We start from the raw sequence: 18,353 nt of genomic DNA on the forward strand, positions 1-18,353 counted from the left end.
TTCGTGAGTTACCGGAACTTTGGCCATCGGCACGACATTTCTAGGGACGTAGTGAAGCAAACGCTTGTCATTTCGTTGGCGAGAGAGAAATGGTTAACTAATTGTTATGCTATAGTTTAGAAAGTATCTTTGTCATTTGAGGATTAAGGTATTTTCTTATGCTGAATTCGAATAGGTAATGAATTTTAGGTAATGAATAGGTAATGAATGAGTTTTTATCTTGCAAGATTTCGTACTTGAAACGTAATGCAAGTCGAATGAAAGTGAAAGTGAAAAACTATTTGGAATGTTACAAGAAAATTATTTGTATTAGGCGTGCAATGTTGGTAAACAGAATAGATTGTAGGAAATAATGACCGAGTACCTTTTTTCGTTGTAGTCCTTGAAATCATCATATTGGTAGCTTCGACATTCCTCTATCAGGGGACTGAATTATTTTGAGTTGAGGTATTCTGATTACGGATTAAAATTCAGCATGGAACAATGAACAAGGACCAGTACAGTGTGACAGGCAGGGATATATATATATAATTAGAAAATATTTGCATATTTATGAGAAAAAGTGGAAAGATACGGTACACATACGAGATCACATCTGTTTGTTTTCTGTCTGTTTTAATGGAAACTGCGGATTCATGTGATGTTCATGTAAATAGAATTTAGCTCAAAGCACGTCTATTTGTGTAATGTGATGCATTCTGAAGAGAATATAGCTACACGTGTCACGCGCATGATTTACTTACGTCTGCTTGTAATTGACACTGCAATTTAACGTTATTAGCATACATCACGTTCAGAAAATATTGTGCAGCTTCTAATTTTTCTCCTCAACGAGAATATTATTCATCGATGTTTTATCCGAGTTGAACTTTGCCAGTTCCAGGAATTCTACATTATGCTCTTAGTCGTCCTCTTTTTTCATTGATTGCACACCTTTTTGCTGTTTTTTACGATTCTCGCGTTAACGATAAAGTCACGAAGTGGGATAAAGTGCGATTTAAAAATCGCTCGAGAAGTCAGGTAATCGTCAGAGACCAGACTTATATTCGCAATACGCTTCTGTCTGTGAGATTTTATAGATCTTGCAGTTTCATCGAACTAACGACGCACGTAGCATAATGATCTAACTATTTCATGTTCGACATTTATAATATTTGATTTCCGTTGTAATAGTCGTTCAAATATTACGTACAATAATATTGCATCGCAAGTTGAAGATTTTTCTCAAAATTCTTTAAAAGAGAGGCGATCCGCTCATGTTACGAGATTTTAATTTTTAATTATGAAATTTAAATGACAAACAATACATACTTTTGGTATGATTACGTGTTTCGTAGAACCTTACAAATTGAAAAAAAACCTACCACAGATTTTAAATTTATTGTAATAAAAAAAATATTAGCGATGGTTGCAGAATTAATTTCAAATTAATAACACATCATAAATGAAATTAGCAAAATGATTTAAAATTATTAGTAGTGTATATTCTCTGCTTATATAATTCGAAAATCTTCATCAATGTCAGTTATATCATTTACAATTCCACCTCAGCAATTCAGCTTTCGGTTTCATTTGTTTAACGCGTTAGGTTGGGCCCTGTCAAATTCTGGTAAAATATGTTACAGGGTCATTGCCACTTGACCCTCGGATTTTACGACTACGATCGTATCTAGCAGGAAAGGCTCTTCGAGTCTTATTGCGGTCTTTGACATTGGACATTGTTGTAGACGCCCCTGACACGTCATCCTCGATGCTCGGAATAATAACGTTCATCCATTGTCCTGCGGGGGCGTTTGTTTTCTTTTTCGATAATTACGGAAGGGTCTATTATATGTTAAACGCTCTGGCACGAAATAAAAGTCATTTAACAAGAGAGAAAGAGTAATTCTTAGAAATAATGGAGCTATTTACATCAGCAATTAGATACGTTGATAGCATAATGCTGCAATTTTCCAGATTTCTAGCTTAAAATCTTAGGATATTCGAAGAATTCGAAGGATGTTTTCATCATCATATATATATATATATATATATATATATATATATATATATATATATATATATATATATATATATATATATATATATATATATATATATATATATATATATATATATATATATATATATATATATATATATATATATATATATATATATATATATATATATATATATATATATATATATATATATATATATATATATATATATATATATATATATATATATATATATATATATATATATATATATATATATATATATATATATATATATATATATATATATATATATATATATATATATATATATATATATATATATATATATATATATATATATATATATATATATATATATATATATATATATATATATATATATATATATATATATATATATATATATATATATATATATATATATATATATATATATATATATATATATATATATATATATATATATATATATATATATATATATTATATTACTATATAGTATATAGTATATATATAGTATATAGTATATAGTTATAGTATATATATATATATATATATATATATATTTACGTAATCTTTCTTTTATTTTATGGCATCGCTTTAATGGCTTTGTACTGTTCGTTGTAGGTAAACAGCTTATTTTTTGGCACCATGATGTTTTTATATCATCACATTATTTTTGGTCACCTTTACACTGTTTTTTTTTTATTGCTGAAATTTAACTTTTACATCTTTCATACAGTTTTTACTTGTTATTATTAATCTTGATATTTTTACGTTATTTCTTGAAAACTCTTTTTCTACGAGAAATACTTAAACGATTTCTTATCATTACAATTTTCGTTATGCTCTTCTATAATCTTTTTTCTGTCACAACTCCTCCGTCTTAGCATCCTTAATTTGAAATTTTTCCAATGGTCTTCCGTTCTTCTTTATTCTTAGAATTATTCAGTTCCGGAAACGTTCAGTTCAATCTTCCCACTGCTAGAAATTCTTCTCGTAGAAGAAGTGCTTCCTTCAATACGGAGAAATTTTCCACATCACAACATTCAAAGGGAGAAACTCGTTCAATGATAGATTATTTGCCACCATTGATCCAAGAGAGACCCTGCCTATAGAAATAGTAATTGAAAGCAGGAAGCAATCCTTAGAAACGTTCCTAATAGTCAGCCAGCCATTAGGGATTATTTTGGAGGAAGTGAGTAGTATTGAATGGCCATTGGGTAGTCTGCGCTTTGGGTCAGATCTTCCATCAAGGAGTAGTTTGATACGATAAATCAACTTTCAACAAACTGGTGTTGATAAATGTCGAGAATGTAGGCACAAATGACCTGCAATTGGATATCAGATGGGCTCGAAATACCTTTGTTGGAGAGTTGTCGAGGATCATTCATCTCTTTGTAATCCCCAGAGAGTGGAAACCTCGAAGAGCACTCGTCTTCCACCTAATGCCTCGCGATTTACCTTCACATTTGACTAATTTCCACAGTTAATTATTCTTTGAAGTTAGTAAAGAACTATTCACAGTTCTTTATTTTTTCACAAAGTATTTTTTCACAAAGTGCATGAAAATTCAAACAGAGCGATAAGAAATAATAGCACGTAAAAGAAGGTTACTAACAATGCTTTTCCTCTCAATATTTCCACGTGATGTTATCAACTTTTGATCTGATCTCGTTACTTTAATTTCAAACCTCCCTTAAACTACGGGGACAGTTTCTTCTCCTGAAAAAAATGTATTTTTCAGTAAATTTCCCACAAAATCTTATTATCCTGTTATCCAGGAGAAATTACAATCTGTCAACTGACCGAACAGATAGGAAGAGACCAACGGTCTGAGTAAATCAATTCGCAATTTCCAGATGAAACTCATTACAGACCTTTACCCCGAGGTAAATTACATCTCAGAATAGATAAAAACTACGTTTCACAATTTTCTCCTTTTCGTGTTCGATAGTCGATTAATTCTCCAGAATTTATAGAAATTTTCCACGTTATTGTAAAAGCTCGAAGGTCGTCGCGAAAAATCGATCATAAGAGCTACGTTACATAATTTCCTCTTTCCTATGCACGTTCATTCATACGACGATTTTCCATGGAAACCCTATTTTCGTTGCAAAAGGACGAAGATTACCGATCGGCGCGAAAAATCCATAACGATTCCATGGTTAGGTTTCGTAACTTGTCTCGCTTCCGAGTCAACGGATCAATGACGTCATACTTTAAGGCTAAGGTGTACGGTGTACACTCTACTCCCACTACGAGTAGACAATTCGAACGGAGACACGTTGTCCTGTCGAGGGAACAGGTGCACAGTGGCGATCGGTCGGCCAGGTACGACAACGATATCCGCCAGTCGATCCGCGAACGAGAAAGTGAGAAGCCGGTACGTTTGTACGTAGATCGCTCAAAGATCGATCTTAGATCGTGGAGAGTAGGAACGTCCGATAATTTACTCTCGGACTCGATTTACCTCGAGTGTTTAGCTATTTGAGAGTTGTCGCGAGTGTCTTTTCCTCAGTTCATAGATTAGGATCGTTGTTGTTCTGGGGAATCGAAGAATCTGATGCCGTGAGGAGAATTTGTCAAGTAGAAGAGTAAACGGGTAAGAGAATGAGATATTTCTGTGTCCAATAGAATAGATGGCATTTTTGAGATATAATCGAGATTTTTTGTTAAGTGATATAAGTGAGAGAGATTTGCCAAGGAAAAACCAAGGATTTGTAATAAAATAGCTGTCCTTGTGAATCTTTGTTCTGACTGTTAGAACGCTTATCCAAAGAGTTGACAAATTTGACAAGAGTGTTCTTGTTAGGAGTTTCTCAATTTATTGAAAATGTGCACTTGATTAATCTTGGTGGGAGCTATCAATTTTTTAAAGGATATATTTGAAAAACGAATGGCAGAAGTTGTTACATTGTAAGGTAGTTGAAAATGTAACTGATATTCAAGAGCTCCAATTACTGTGACATTTCTCTAGTGAGCGAAAGTAGTCTATCAAAGTAACTAGGTCTCTTGAAAATCAGTCAAACCCATTTCAATTACCCTACTATACTAATTCTCTCCCCATTCACTTCTTTTGCGTCTGTTTAACTTTGAATCCTTGAAATTGATATCCTAAAATATTAGTCTCCAAAAAAGTATCATCCCTACCGGTATTGCTATTCGCGCTTCTTCCAATTTGTATAACTTCCCTCTACGTCCCTTACATCTATTCATTTCCGATTATTACATTTACATCCATTTAAATTGACACCTTGGAAGCTAACATTTCAGCGAGTAAAAATAATTTATTCGATCTCTTCAAAACGCTACTCTTAAAGAAAAAGTTAGTCCACACAATATAATTATTCCTACTTCTTTTTTCGCTTCCAATTTTTACAACTTCCTTCTACTCGTTCCGTCAAGTATACTCCCAGTCACTCGATATCTTATTGAACGAGGAAGAAGAAAGTTTTATCCTGAGGTTTTGTAACATGTTTGGTCAATAGCCTGCAATACTGCGTTCGTGGTAATTAGCCTGAATTTTGAGTAGCTTATTGTGAATCCATAGAAATGGAAAGGAACGAGGTATTCGCACGCACTCGCGATATTTTCGACAAACCAGTTTTTCATTACGTAACATACGTCTAGGTTATCCGGAACACGTACGTAAATATCGTGGCCACTAATCGTGTTCGAAGCTGTTAATCCTACAAGAATATTAGTCATGGTCTTTCGTTCTGTGTATATTTTTTCAACTCGACAATTATATAATTCGCGCATTCGATATTCTGTCCATTGAAAGATTTTCGCTGAATCAAGGTCGTTCGGTCAGAAGGAGAATTGACGTCAGAAATGGCTTTACCAGCGACATTTTTATCTCTGTCGAAACTTCAACACCGCTAATCGATTATCGTTGTTTCATACTTCTTCGTTAACTAGCGCCAATTCGCGGTCATTAAGGCGCTTATTGCAGACGCGAGATGAGAAATTGTGGCACGATGGAGTACGACGCTCATTTGATGACACGATGATGTTGATTTCCTAACTTTGGGCTTAATGTAGATCAATGGTTCAGCGTTCTTGTAATTTTGTCTTCATGACTCGTCTTATTCGAATTATTCGAATATTCTTACGAACGCAACTAGAGATGGAATCTACGTAGAGAACTGTTTCATTCTCTAACATTTTTCTTTTTTTCACCTTTTTTTCTTCTTACGTGTTTCAAAATATATTGAAATATTCGAAGCTTATCGTGCTCTTTACTTTTTAAGTAAAGTTATATTATTCGAATCGTCACGAAATCACAACCAAATATTGCTAATTGAACGAAGCAGATGAAACACTTATATTTGCATATTAAATGTATTACGTGCATTTTTACATCTACAAACTTCCTGCGAATGCAGAAAACTCTGCGATCCACTATTGATGCAATGCACTCGAGTGATCTCTAATGATCTGCTATATTACGCTGATTTTCTAATACAGATGCCTGCTTCAAGGTTGAATGAGCCTTTGCATCTTCCGGAATCGATCGTTGTCACATTTCCGTACTTTGTGCTCAACGAAACGACGCGTGAAAAACGAACTATTATTGCACAACCCTCGTTTCGCAGTTAATCGAACAGTTTCGAGTACCGTTGCAGCTCGATTGTTTTCGTGCAAACGACCAGTTCTCGAACTACGGTGTTGGAAGTAATTAGAGGTTCCTGTGTATAGGGAATGGTTTAAGTAATAGCTGTGGAAAAAAGGTATTTCGATGTTTAACAGGTTTCCCTGGTCTGTTATATTAGTTAAGTTTTAGCATATAGTTTGTGTGGCAAGTTTGTATGCACGTGGAATGGCGTGACATTAAGCAGGTGGGAATTTTAAATTGGAAATATCGAGAATGATATTTTTTAGCAGCGAAATATTGCTTATTCAATTGAATGGTAATTTACTGGACAACAGAAATGCTAATCGCTAGGAAGGATATTACAACTGTCAAGTCATTATGAGTTTGTACTTTTTTAAATACTTCTCTGACGTATTTGACTTTTTCTTTTAAACGAATCTGATAGTATAATATTACCGACTATAGTATATTTAAATCTGAAACAAGATAAGTTAAATATAACTTCTAAAATGAGATATGTCACAGAGAGGAACATTATAATAACCTAGCAGTCTTCCTAAACGCCTTTTCAAATTATAACGTGCTGTCATACTCTGTAAGAGAAGATTCTTAAGAAGAGATAAAAAAATGATAAAATAATCTACCAGGAATTGATTTCTACATCATGCGATATATCAGAATTAATTCTGACAAGCCACTCTTTGAAAAAACAGCCCGTATTATTTTCTAAATGTAAAAGGAACAAAAGTCTTCGAGATCCAGTATAGCTATCGATCAAAACTTAGTTCTTATTTAAAGAGCTAGAACATCGAAACTTCCAACACGATTTATTCGATCCATCATCTTATTTTACGAATCCCTTTTCCACGAGAACCTCCTCAATTCATTTGCAAATTTAATAAAATCTTTCAAAATATCAACTAAACTTACGAATTACGTATCAACATCGAACACGTCTGCAACGATGCATACAAAATTAGTTGATCGTTAAGATACGACTATGATTACAAGATGTTCACGACACTCTGCAGCATGAACAAACTTCTTTGACCCATGAACAAGGGAACAACACGAGTTGTTTCCAGACGTGAACCATCGACTGTTCAGACCGCGGAACTTCTTCCGGTTTATGTCATAAGATATTCCTGCTGCGTTTCTCTCGGCATACAGATTCAGGCCTTTCCTTTGTGGCCACATGCGAGTGCAATGATCGACGACCGATCAACCGGAAGCCTGTATCGATTCCAATACGTTCATAGATACAGTATGAGGGGGGAAGAAGCAGTGTCAACGCGTTAGATGAATGTATAGAACGTTATTGAGGAATTCTTCATCCGGTTTGAATCGTGATCAATGGCTATGTGTTTAATGATCATTGAACGAGATTGAGTTATCAATTCGCTTTGATTAAATTGATTGGAAGCTTTAAGATAGGAAAATGGGGTTGAAAGAATGTCAATAGGTAGAGATGTTTTTCCGACGTCGCGATAGCTGTTAACCCAGTTATGTCTATTATCTTTTCAATGGGATGATCGAACTGTGGTTTTTGTTCCCATTTTGACATTCTCAACAGCGTGTATTTAACATCGTCGTTCTAGTTGGCCAGTTAGAATGATAAATTAATGGAACTATGAATAGCGAAGAATAACACTAAATAGACATTTGATTAACGCAATATCTATATTATCAAGTGGATGCCAATGTTTAGATATGAAATAGAGGGCGACATTATTATTCGTAATTGACAAACGTAAGACGATAATTGATCTTCATTAGATGAACGAAAATATTATTTGTTATATTTGCCCAGTATAGGAAGGAGATTAAACCGCGTCAAAAATTGGACACGAACAAATTGCTAAAAAGTGCTGAACTGATATTCTGTAATTATATATCGCAACAGAGTATTAAAATTAAGTATCCTAATGGATACACTGAAATATTCTATCGAATATTCTGTTCCAAAAAGTACGACGAAAGTAATCTACTTACTATCGAAAGGCTTACGCTTTCCTAGTTAAAGGCATGTTGAAAGATATTTCAAGTTACACTTACAATTGAAAAGTTTCTAACTCCGATTCCTCGTGTTAATCAACAGAGGAGACATGTTGCGCTCGGTGAGAAAGCAGGCGAGAAAGTGTAATCGAATTAGCCGATGTTCTAAGGCGCAACGTTCATTTCCATTTGCTCAGTTAACAGTTCATAAATCCCGAATCACTCTGGTATTCGATGCTTCGTCACGGAAGATCCTATCGTAAACTCGTTCAAACGTGCAAGCGTCCCTTCAACTAGCGTCGAAAAGTTCGCTCTCACGCAAACCCATCAATGCGAATCAAACTTTGAGTTCTTCGCAGATTAGCGAACCGAAACTTACGAATGAAGTTCGTTATGCTTCATCCACGCAGGCATTAAAATCTTCCGAATAGTTTAATCGGTTATTTAATTGTTTATTTATTGGAGAATACAGACGGATGATAAATTAGGATGGCGATATTAAAATTCTTGCTACCATTTCGCTATGCTTATAACAGACATCCATTCTAGAGTATAGTAGATATATTATATTACATCTATTCACGTTTCTCTTATCGAGTATGATCTCGTTTCCCTAAATTATAGTGTTTTTCGTACGTTTCTCTGAAAGTTTCCTTCGTCTGACATTGCAAGTACCAATACTACTTATCAACTAATTATTCTACTTTTATAATAATTCATATACAATTTGTTCTTTCCATATAAATATTCAAAAAAAAAAAAAAATGAGATAAATTTGTTATGTTACTTTTGCGACATATAAATGGAAAATTTTGAAGCGTTTTATTGTACTTAGGAAAATAATGCAATTAAAAGTTAACGACCACGGATGTGATTTCATTCATGATAAAAACTTTACTGAGGGATAAAAACAAAGGGATTCGAAAAGCAATCGCGAAAGGGTTATCGCATTTCGTTTTTTCTGTTGTTCGCATGCGACAATTTTTAGTTAACATCGTAAAAATTGTGGTAAAACGTGTCGTAAAAGCATCGATAAGCCCGTTAAAGCTATAAGTCCGAGTTGAGTTTGCACGCGATCGATTTTCTGATATGCGTTGCTTGAGTAAAGGGCACAGACGAGCGTAATTGGGACTGAATTGAACCAGCGATCGAAAATCACTGAATAATTCTCGATTGCGTGGGCTTTTACTATTCCAAGGAAAATAAAAAGAATAGCACAAAAGGCATTTTCTTCTGTTACAGAGCGTTATTTGTCTGGCTATTGTTCGATAGAAAATCGAGAAAAAAGATTCTTTCTGCAAACATACTTATCTTTATGTTTTTTATGAAAAGTAACGCAATTTAATTATCCAAGTAATTTATATCGAAACGCTGTCTTGTTCTCTTTGAGAGCACTTAAAGTTTTGATAAAAATTTCTGTACTCGTTATAACCACGATAAACAGTTGAAAAGATCGCTATCTAATTGCCAACATACTGTATGTAATTTTACAAATAGTCGCAAAGAACACGCAACCTTTGATGAAGCAAACTATTCAAAGCAAGATGTGAAATTTCTGAAAGGTCTTCGTTAAAAGTTCTCCGTTTAAAATTTCCTGATATTTTTCGGAGAAAAAGATGAAAAAGAAAAGTACCTAAAGATAAAGAGCCCCGAGTCAGTTCACGTAGCTCGAAAAATGGCTCGTAAAAGTGGCCGAGATAACTCGGCAAAAATCTTACGTAACGATTCGCCGTGCTCAGTCGAACACAATGAGATGACGATACGCCATTTGCATCCTGGCTTCAAGGATTCGTGTTCGCAAAGGCGGTCGAAAGGACGCGTTTACTTGCAGTTTCTGGCTGTTCGAGCGGAAAAACCAACGATCTTGAGCCGGCTATTAGCCACGCTAAAGAAAAGCCTGCGATTCTTTTACTGCATCGAGATCGTGCCTTGATATTCATTTTTGAAAGTATTCGAGAGTTATTTACGAATAAAAGATCTCAGTAACGAGTTGAACGACCGAAAAAAAATTTTCAAGTAAAAAACATCGGTAGTAAATTAAACTGTAACCTCCTTCAAGCATATTACACGGTATTGTCGATGCTTTTCTGTTGATAAGCAGGTGATTTTCGGTCGTAAATTTCGCTGAAATTTCCAGCTCGTTGAATTTATCTGTTTGTTAATGACATGAACGATGCGACAAGAAAAGTTACGTCCTACGATTAAGTAATATCTGATTTTCTGAAGATGCATTAAAGTCAAATCAATAGAAAGGGAAAGTTTGCGATATCGAGTTTGCGGGCAATTCGACGGGAAAAGAGGTAAATTACTTTTCAATGGGCGCCATATTCAAAGTTGAATTTTATTAGGCAATGAAAACGATTTAATATGACGAGGCTACGCGTTGTTGTCTTGGGACTCGTACTTGAAGAGCAACTAGAAGATAAATTTGTTTTTAAGAAATTGAAAGAAGAAGAAATCGAAAGAAGCCTCATTGGATCGTAATATATTCGGATTCGCATGTTCGCATTTTAACAAAATTTCGATTACCATATTATATCGTTGAAATTACACGCTTTATTTGTACAAGTGTCACGATGCACTGACGAGATGGTCATATATGACTTCGTATTGTCGTTAGTATACGGATCACGAATGCTGAGTTTGTGCATTTCATCATGGAGTAATCATGACACGAATTTCGCGATGACCTTTCCACCGTCACGCGGTTGATTGCTCTAATTATTCTGGAAAGCTGTTAGGGATCTGTTTTCTCAAGGATGGTTATACAAACCGAATAATCGAGACTTTGTCGTGTTTACAGCCACTCAAAGATTGTCTGACGAGTTTGCTTCTTACAAACACTTCGATTTCGTTGATAGTCCGGACGATTGACATTGTTATGCTAAAAGTCATTACCGTGGTGTTAAATTTTGAAACATAAAACGTTTTATTTCTGTAAAATTGATAATTTTAATATTCCAGCGCCTTTTTGTTAACAAATTAACAAACGTATTAGTAAATCTGAAAAAGCTGAATTTTATTTGTTATAGTTTATTTGTTATGTTGTTTTTTATTTTTTAAGTCGTTGAAAGTATACGGTTGTTTTTGCGAAGATTAATATTTGCTTTTGTCGAGGTGGAAATATGAATGCATAATAAATTTATGCATGAAATGTTATGCGTTCAAATAAAACTAATCGCAGGGGCCCTTTTTTGTTTTTACTACATTTAATTCATACGTCATATACTTAATTAAAATAATTTCCATATGGCTCAATATACTTTAACATTAGCAATTAATTTTGATCAACTCCGACTTTAATTTGTTTCATTATTCCACATTTAGAAGAATCACCTGTTCTATAATTAAAAAATTTTAGGAACAGAGTTGTTACAGTTTCACGTTTCGCTTGAAATAGTTCATACATTAACAAATTTTTCAACAGGATGCTTTTAACTTTTCCCAAATACTAAATTTCTGTTTCATACAACTCTCATGGTACTTTTTCCAAATTTACTCTCATATAAAAAGAAAAATCATACGAATATTTTGACTATTCATGATAGTCAATTTTAAAGTTTTCATATCTTTCTTATAAACAAATTTTACATTTCCAATGCATCGTTTCGACTCTACTCATTCGTGCGTAACATTTTTCCAAGATATTAAAGTTCGTTGAGGTTTTTGTTAAGTTTCAAGTTTGTAAACTGTTTCATTGATAATATGGAAGCGCAATTTCTTAAATCCCTCGAAATAGAACAAATTGCCTTCTAGTTTCTATCAACGCTGGTCGAACAAGTAGACCCATAAAGGCGTGGTTTTTTTCAGTTTTCAAATAAGCGAACGTCGCGTGACTACTTTGTTGATTATGGCCTCTGTTCATACGAATACATCGATGCTTCGCTGCATCGTTATTCAGTAAAAGTATAGTAATGGATCAATTACCGATGGTTGAAAGGAATCGTTAGAGTACTGTCGCCATGATCTTGGGGACTCGTGTAACTAGTTTTTTAGATGTACCGATAATCAAGCTTGAACGCACGATATCTGCGAATGCAGGATACGTTAAACAAGGATGAACATAATGAAATTTAATTAATGCGTATCACATACAGCGTTTATAGCCACTCATTGATTCACATAGGGAATCTTCTATTTTTACAATTAGTATTAATACTATGTTTAAAATTAATATCGACGTTTTCATATATGCATATTAGTGTTGCAAATTTTATTCGAAATTATTATTCGTCGAGGTAACATTTATTTTTAACGTTTATCGTAGATATTCTGCGATTGTTGTTCAATTAAATATATTCGCAATTTTCGTAAAAAATATGCTATACTTTTATTGATCAAATAATTTCATAAACTTCGAAGAAAATAATAATTTGAATTTATCATAAAAAGTGGCGTGTGAGCTATTCGAAATTATTTATCCATATACATGGATTTTGATGTTCAGAAGGATTAATGCTACGGAAATTTTGCGTTTTCTCTAATGACAAACGCAAAATTTGCATTTCTCTTAAAAAAAACGTAGTGTCGTATAATTTACCGCGCGTTAACAAAAAGTTTTTTCAGAAGGCGATGATTCTTGGAAAACACAGTGTTTTACGAGAGTTCGTCAAAGGATTATGTAAACATATGAATAGTATGTATCGGTGTATTGGGCGAATTTTTTATGCGGATCATGTTCGATCTATGATTCGTGCACGGAATAAGCGCATCAAAAGAACAGGTGATCTCGCACGGACATAAAAGAGTTCCGTTTTTATGCTAACACGATGCTTCTTCTTAGTATTATTGATCAAACATATGCAAGGCCTTTTATTCATTTTAAATATGCTTTCATCATACTTGAAATAACAACTCTTATAATAGGAGACAACTTTCACGAATATGTTATGTGTGTTGTATAAACGTCACGAAATTTCGTCATTGTCACTGTTATGAAACTCGACTATCACGATCGTATTGATGAAGTTTCAAACAAACTTGAAAATATACGTAGAAATTACGAGTATTAAAAATTGTCGTGACAAGCGCAAGAAAATTACTGTTGGACATTCAATAAAATCTTCGAAAGAAATGAAGTGGATAATCTCAAGTTTGAAACTAATTTGAAAATGTAACATAGAAATTACAAGTACGACAAATTTTCGTAACAAGTACAAGAAAATTGGCACTGAATTTTCAATGAAATTTTCGAAACAATCAGAGTACATAATTTCCATTAGCACGTGGTGGCCAAAATTCGAACAAAGCTTCCCACGAAAGTTTCGTGACAAACGAAAGTTTCGAAGTGCTAGTTAATTATCTCTGAAAATCAATTATTGATGTACTATACTTCAAAAGCCTTTTAAGGTATTATCGAAGAAGTATTATCGTCAAAGATAGGCAAACAGGATTAATATGTTTAATATTTAATTTGATCGATTACAGAGAAGGGGGACGACACGAGGCCAATTCAGCGCAGTCCACGCAGGACCGCAGGAAGCTCTTGAAACGAACAAGGAGCCTTGCGGTGATATCCGAGGACGAATCTCGACACGATCGAGAGGCGCATCACTTCAGGCTCGGGCAATCGACCTTCGATTTGCCTAGGAGGCATCAATTGATTCCACGAGCCAAGCTGATAGATCGCAATTCTTTGAAGGATAGGTATGTTAGAACGAGAGTTGTCTCAGAGACGGCGATGACATCATTCAGGAACATCCGTTAGTTTTCGAATAAAAATGCTTGTAATTACGATCTCTGTATCCTTGTGATCTTATCGTAAAAAAGTCTTACGTCACTTACGTTATTAGATTAATTATAGTAACTAAATATAGTTTGGAAAGTCTCGTCTACTTAAGAATCACTATAGATGGCAAAATCGGTGAATCATCGCGATTGGAACCATTACCAATGAAATAAATTTTCGTTCTTGCGAAATTCGACCGATTAAGAAGGATAGTCTGCTTCTGTCGTTTTGTACGAAAGAAATAACAGTACGATCAAGCATAAAGAAAAGCAACGTATGTATTTGAATCGCGTGACTCGCGTATTACAAGACAAGGAACTATCGTTCATTAAGAAACGCTAATTACCATAGAACGGGTTAAGCATAAGGAGCTTGTTCGAGCTTCTTAACTGCACGTAACAGCTCTGTTCGCAGGACGCGATATTCTGTTTCGCCCAGTCGTGGGATTTTTTTACACGTTCTTGTAGAGAATAATATCCGCTCGAACATTACCATTCCAATCAGTTACAAGCTTCGTAGCCAGTTTAATCAAAACGGTGCAAATAGCAAAGTAATATCCGTAGCGTAATTAAGAGAATCGTTTGTGCTGTTTACCGTACGAACAGAAAATTTAATTTCTACTGTTTAACGAATTCATTGATGCTAAAATATCGGTATCCATAATTTTCTCCTCCATAATATCCTCCATTTTATATAATATCTTGTATAAAATTTCGAACAAGTGCTATCTTCGTATACGTAACTTCACAAATTGTTAATCGTTAATTGTTAATTTTAATCGTTAATCAAAGAATTAAGGCTTTTTCACGACAAACATTCAACTAATAGGTAGGTAAAATTTGTATTCCTCTTACGAAGGTACTGAATTTAAAATACACACAATATGTGCAATAACAATCAACGCGATATGCGCGCGAATAACAGCGAATGTATTCACTTCGCGTTGGATAATATCGAATAGTGTTCGTTAAATTGGTCAATTCGAAGGGAAAGCTATGACAGGTCGAATAAATTAACCAACCTGCAATTTGCCTGCTATGTCGAACATTTTCGAAATTCATGGACCAGCCAGAAACTCGTTTGTACATAGCATACAAGATTTTCTATATGAAACCAAGTCGTACGTCATTCAAGAAACTTTCTTGTTTCTACCGGCCTTCCACGGTTCGCTGCAAAAGGTCTGCTAGCTAAGTTAAAGCCGCATTAATAATGCAATCACCTGAAACAGGCGTACCGAATCCTTTAATTCTTGTCGTTTTAGTAAATGGAAACTCCTCGTTGTATGTATTCCTCAAGCACAAGTCGAACAACAAGAACATCCGAGAAGGTTCATAGAGAATAAATTTATCTCTGTAAACTAAAAACTTATTCGGACGACGCAGCTGTTGCTTTTCTCTCTGAATTGCATTCTACGCTTTTGCATATATTGATCGATGTATTTCTTTAATGGTTTAAACCATTTTTATAGCGTAAAATACGTTACGCGAAAGAAAAAGAATTATTATAGTTCGAGACGTAGATTATTTAATTTTATCTAATAACATTTATTAAACATTTATTTTCTATCTACTATAACTAGCATAAAAATACCTTTGGTTTCAATTACGTGGTATATTGTACAGCGAATGCTATCCCGAGATCTGATAGCTTCGATAAGAAACAGAAATAAATCCTACGAATCTTCAAGTTCCAGTTTATTTCAAGAACAATATCTTACGTTGTTACCATAACATTTCTACTTCTCGATTCAATGGTTTTCCAATGCGTTTGTATTTTATATTTCAGACTCTGCAAGAGTCAACAGCATCTTTCGGATTCGTACGAACGATTCAACGAGGCTAAATCGTATCACTCGAGATCTGCTTGCGGCCTTCACTCGATTCCTTCGGGACTCCCCTCGTTTCCGGATCCTCTGCACTACACTCGAGGCAATCGCACCGATCCTGATCGATTGAACATCCTCGACTGGCCCGAATCACCCAGACGTTACCGCAGTGTGCAGTCGTTGGACACCGTTAGCGATTTAGTGGACATTGTCGAAGACGGCTGGCCAATCGAAGGAAATCGCAGTATCGATTGCATCTACACTCAGGTAAATCTTGCGTTTCTACTGTTCAAACGACTCATATGAAACGGAGATATTTGATGATTATCAGAAAACGAGATTCCTATGTTAAATGTCACATAGAGTTAATTGATTGATTGTGGAATGCAAACTAATATTCTTATAAAGCTAATTAAACGAATGGAATTCAAGTAGAAAATGTTACGCACTGAATATCATATGTACTAAATTCTAGTGTTAATTGCAAATTAATGTTGACTTTAATATTGGTATCATTTGGCCTGTGTTTGCTAATCATTTGAATACTAATCGATACTACACGTATAAATTTCTCGTCGGGAGCATTTGATGCTTCCTATAGGATACATAGAGCGCGTCCTTATATCTCACTATACACCATACCCCATAAATTCACTCTTATCTCGAGTAGTGTTTGAGAACGAGGATGGTCGCGTTTATCTCGAAGTTACGATGGAATATCGATACCCCGCGACTGGTCCAGGATCTTCCTTTCTACAATTAGATTCTGATAAACATGCAGTTGTACCATACGTTTATTGCTCTGCTAGCTAGTAATTTATAAAGCACAACGTGAACAGGTGTACAATAATTTTAAAAGGAATAGAAAACATATTCATTCCATTGAATTCTGACAAAAATGGAGTTCTACTATACGTTTATACGGTTACTTGATAATTTATAAAGTACGACGTGGACGTGTATAAAATAATTTTGAAAGGAACAGAAAGCATTCCATTCTCAGGTGAAACGTAAACGGAAGGAGCACAGGAGCCTGGACAGCATTCTGTTCGAAGACGATGGCGAGCTAGAGTACTTCGACGTTCTGAACCTCTTACCTTTATCGAACGTGCGTTTGGAATTCGACGAGGAGGACGCGCGTAACAATAACCTCCGTCAAAGGAACGACCCAAACCTAAAACCACTGGAATATCTCGAGTCTCGCGTCGTAGAGGAGAGATCATCCACGAGGAGCAACGCTACGGACGAGGAAAAATGTAAAGAAAGCAGCACCAAGGAAGGGAACAGCCCGCAAAACATTGAAGAATTCGATTGTCAAAAAGAAGAAACCGGTTCTTTGAGTCTATTCAGAGATAATTTATCACTGCAGAACGCAAAGGAGGAGCTGCGTCACGAAGTTCGAGAGGATTTCGAGGACGACAGAGACTCGATAACTTACCTTCGAAACGAATTCGTAGACCAAAGATCCGCGTGTTCGAATATCAAAGAGAGTAGATACAGGCTCGATGACGAGCTGGTGCTAGTAGGAGAGGAACAGATCGATCGAAAGGTCGAGGAGGCGGAAGACTATAAATCGATTTGGATCTCGGACACGGAGGAGCAGGAGGACATGTCGCGTAGGCCACAGGTGCTCAAGGTCATCGATAGCGACGTGACCAAGAGACGACACAGAAGTCTTACCATCGAAGTTGGTTCCTTTAAAAAGGACGAGCAGAAGAACGAGAAGTTTCAGAGTAATGGACAAGAGTCAGGCAATTGTATCGACCTGGTGCAATCGAATGGGAAGATCGACGAGGTTGATGGAGCTCTGAAGAACGTAGAGGTAAGTGATAAAGAATAGCTTCTCCATCTCTCGATCCATTTTATCCATTTTAGTCTTAGAAATCGTAGAATGTTTAAACGGAACAATTTGTCATTTTTCATAAATTCATAGATTTATAAAATGTGTAAATTTTGGAAGATTCTCCGGCAAAGATTAGCACCTAATTTAAATATTAATGGCAGATTTAAAATACCAGGAAGCGTCTTTATACAATTAGAAAATATTCTTAGCGATCAAGTATCTTTATATAGTTGCAAAATATTTTCGACCATCAAGCGCTTTGTACGTGTACAAAATATTTTCGTTCGATAGGTAGCCTAATGATACATACAGATAAAAGCTTTCTCTTCCTCGTACACATCTTTCACTTCAATTTC

The 18,353-nt window shown here is 35.0% G+C and overlaps 2 protein-coding genes and 1 long non-coding RNA gene across 4 annotated transcripts in view; 1 reads left to right on the forward strand and 2 right to left on the reverse strand.

The window, feature by feature from the left end:
* Positions 1-18,353, reverse strand: part of LOC105682138 (calcium uniporter protein, mitochondrial) — a 77,670-nt gene that overhangs the window by 24,332 nt on the left and 34,985 nt on the right. The window lies entirely within an intron of this gene.
* Positions 1-18,353, forward strand: part of LOC100742047 — a 31,678-nt gene that overhangs the window by 10,030 nt on the left and 3,295 nt on the right. Inside the window, exons 2-4 of the mRNA XM_012394541.3 lie at positions 14,029-14,247; positions 16,115-16,421; positions 17,158-17,976. Of these exons, the coding sequence (XP_012249964.1) occupies positions 14,029-14,247; positions 16,115-16,421; positions 17,158-17,976 (1,345 nt within the window). The remainder of the gene's footprint in view (positions 1-14,028; positions 14,248-16,114; positions 16,422-17,157; positions 17,977-18,353) is intronic.
* LOC105682144 lies at positions 2,783-4,610 on the reverse strand. Of its 2 annotated transcripts, none has more exons than XR_004460814.1 (2): positions 3,816-4,610; positions 2,783-3,710 (listed from the first exon to the last, which is right to left on the reverse strand). It is a non-coding gene; the product is annotated as an uncharacterized LOC105682144 (long non-coding RNA). The 2 variants fall into 2 exon arrangements; XR_001102815.3 differs by having other exon boundaries at positions 2,783-3,725.

Source organism: Bombus impatiens, unplaced genomic scaffold (assembly GCF_000188095.3).
Source record: "Bombus impatiens unplaced genomic scaffold, BIMP_2.2 scf_0091, whole genome shotgun sequence".
Taxonomy (NCBI): Eukaryota; Metazoa; Arthropoda; class Insecta; order Hymenoptera; family Apidae; genus Bombus; species Bombus impatiens.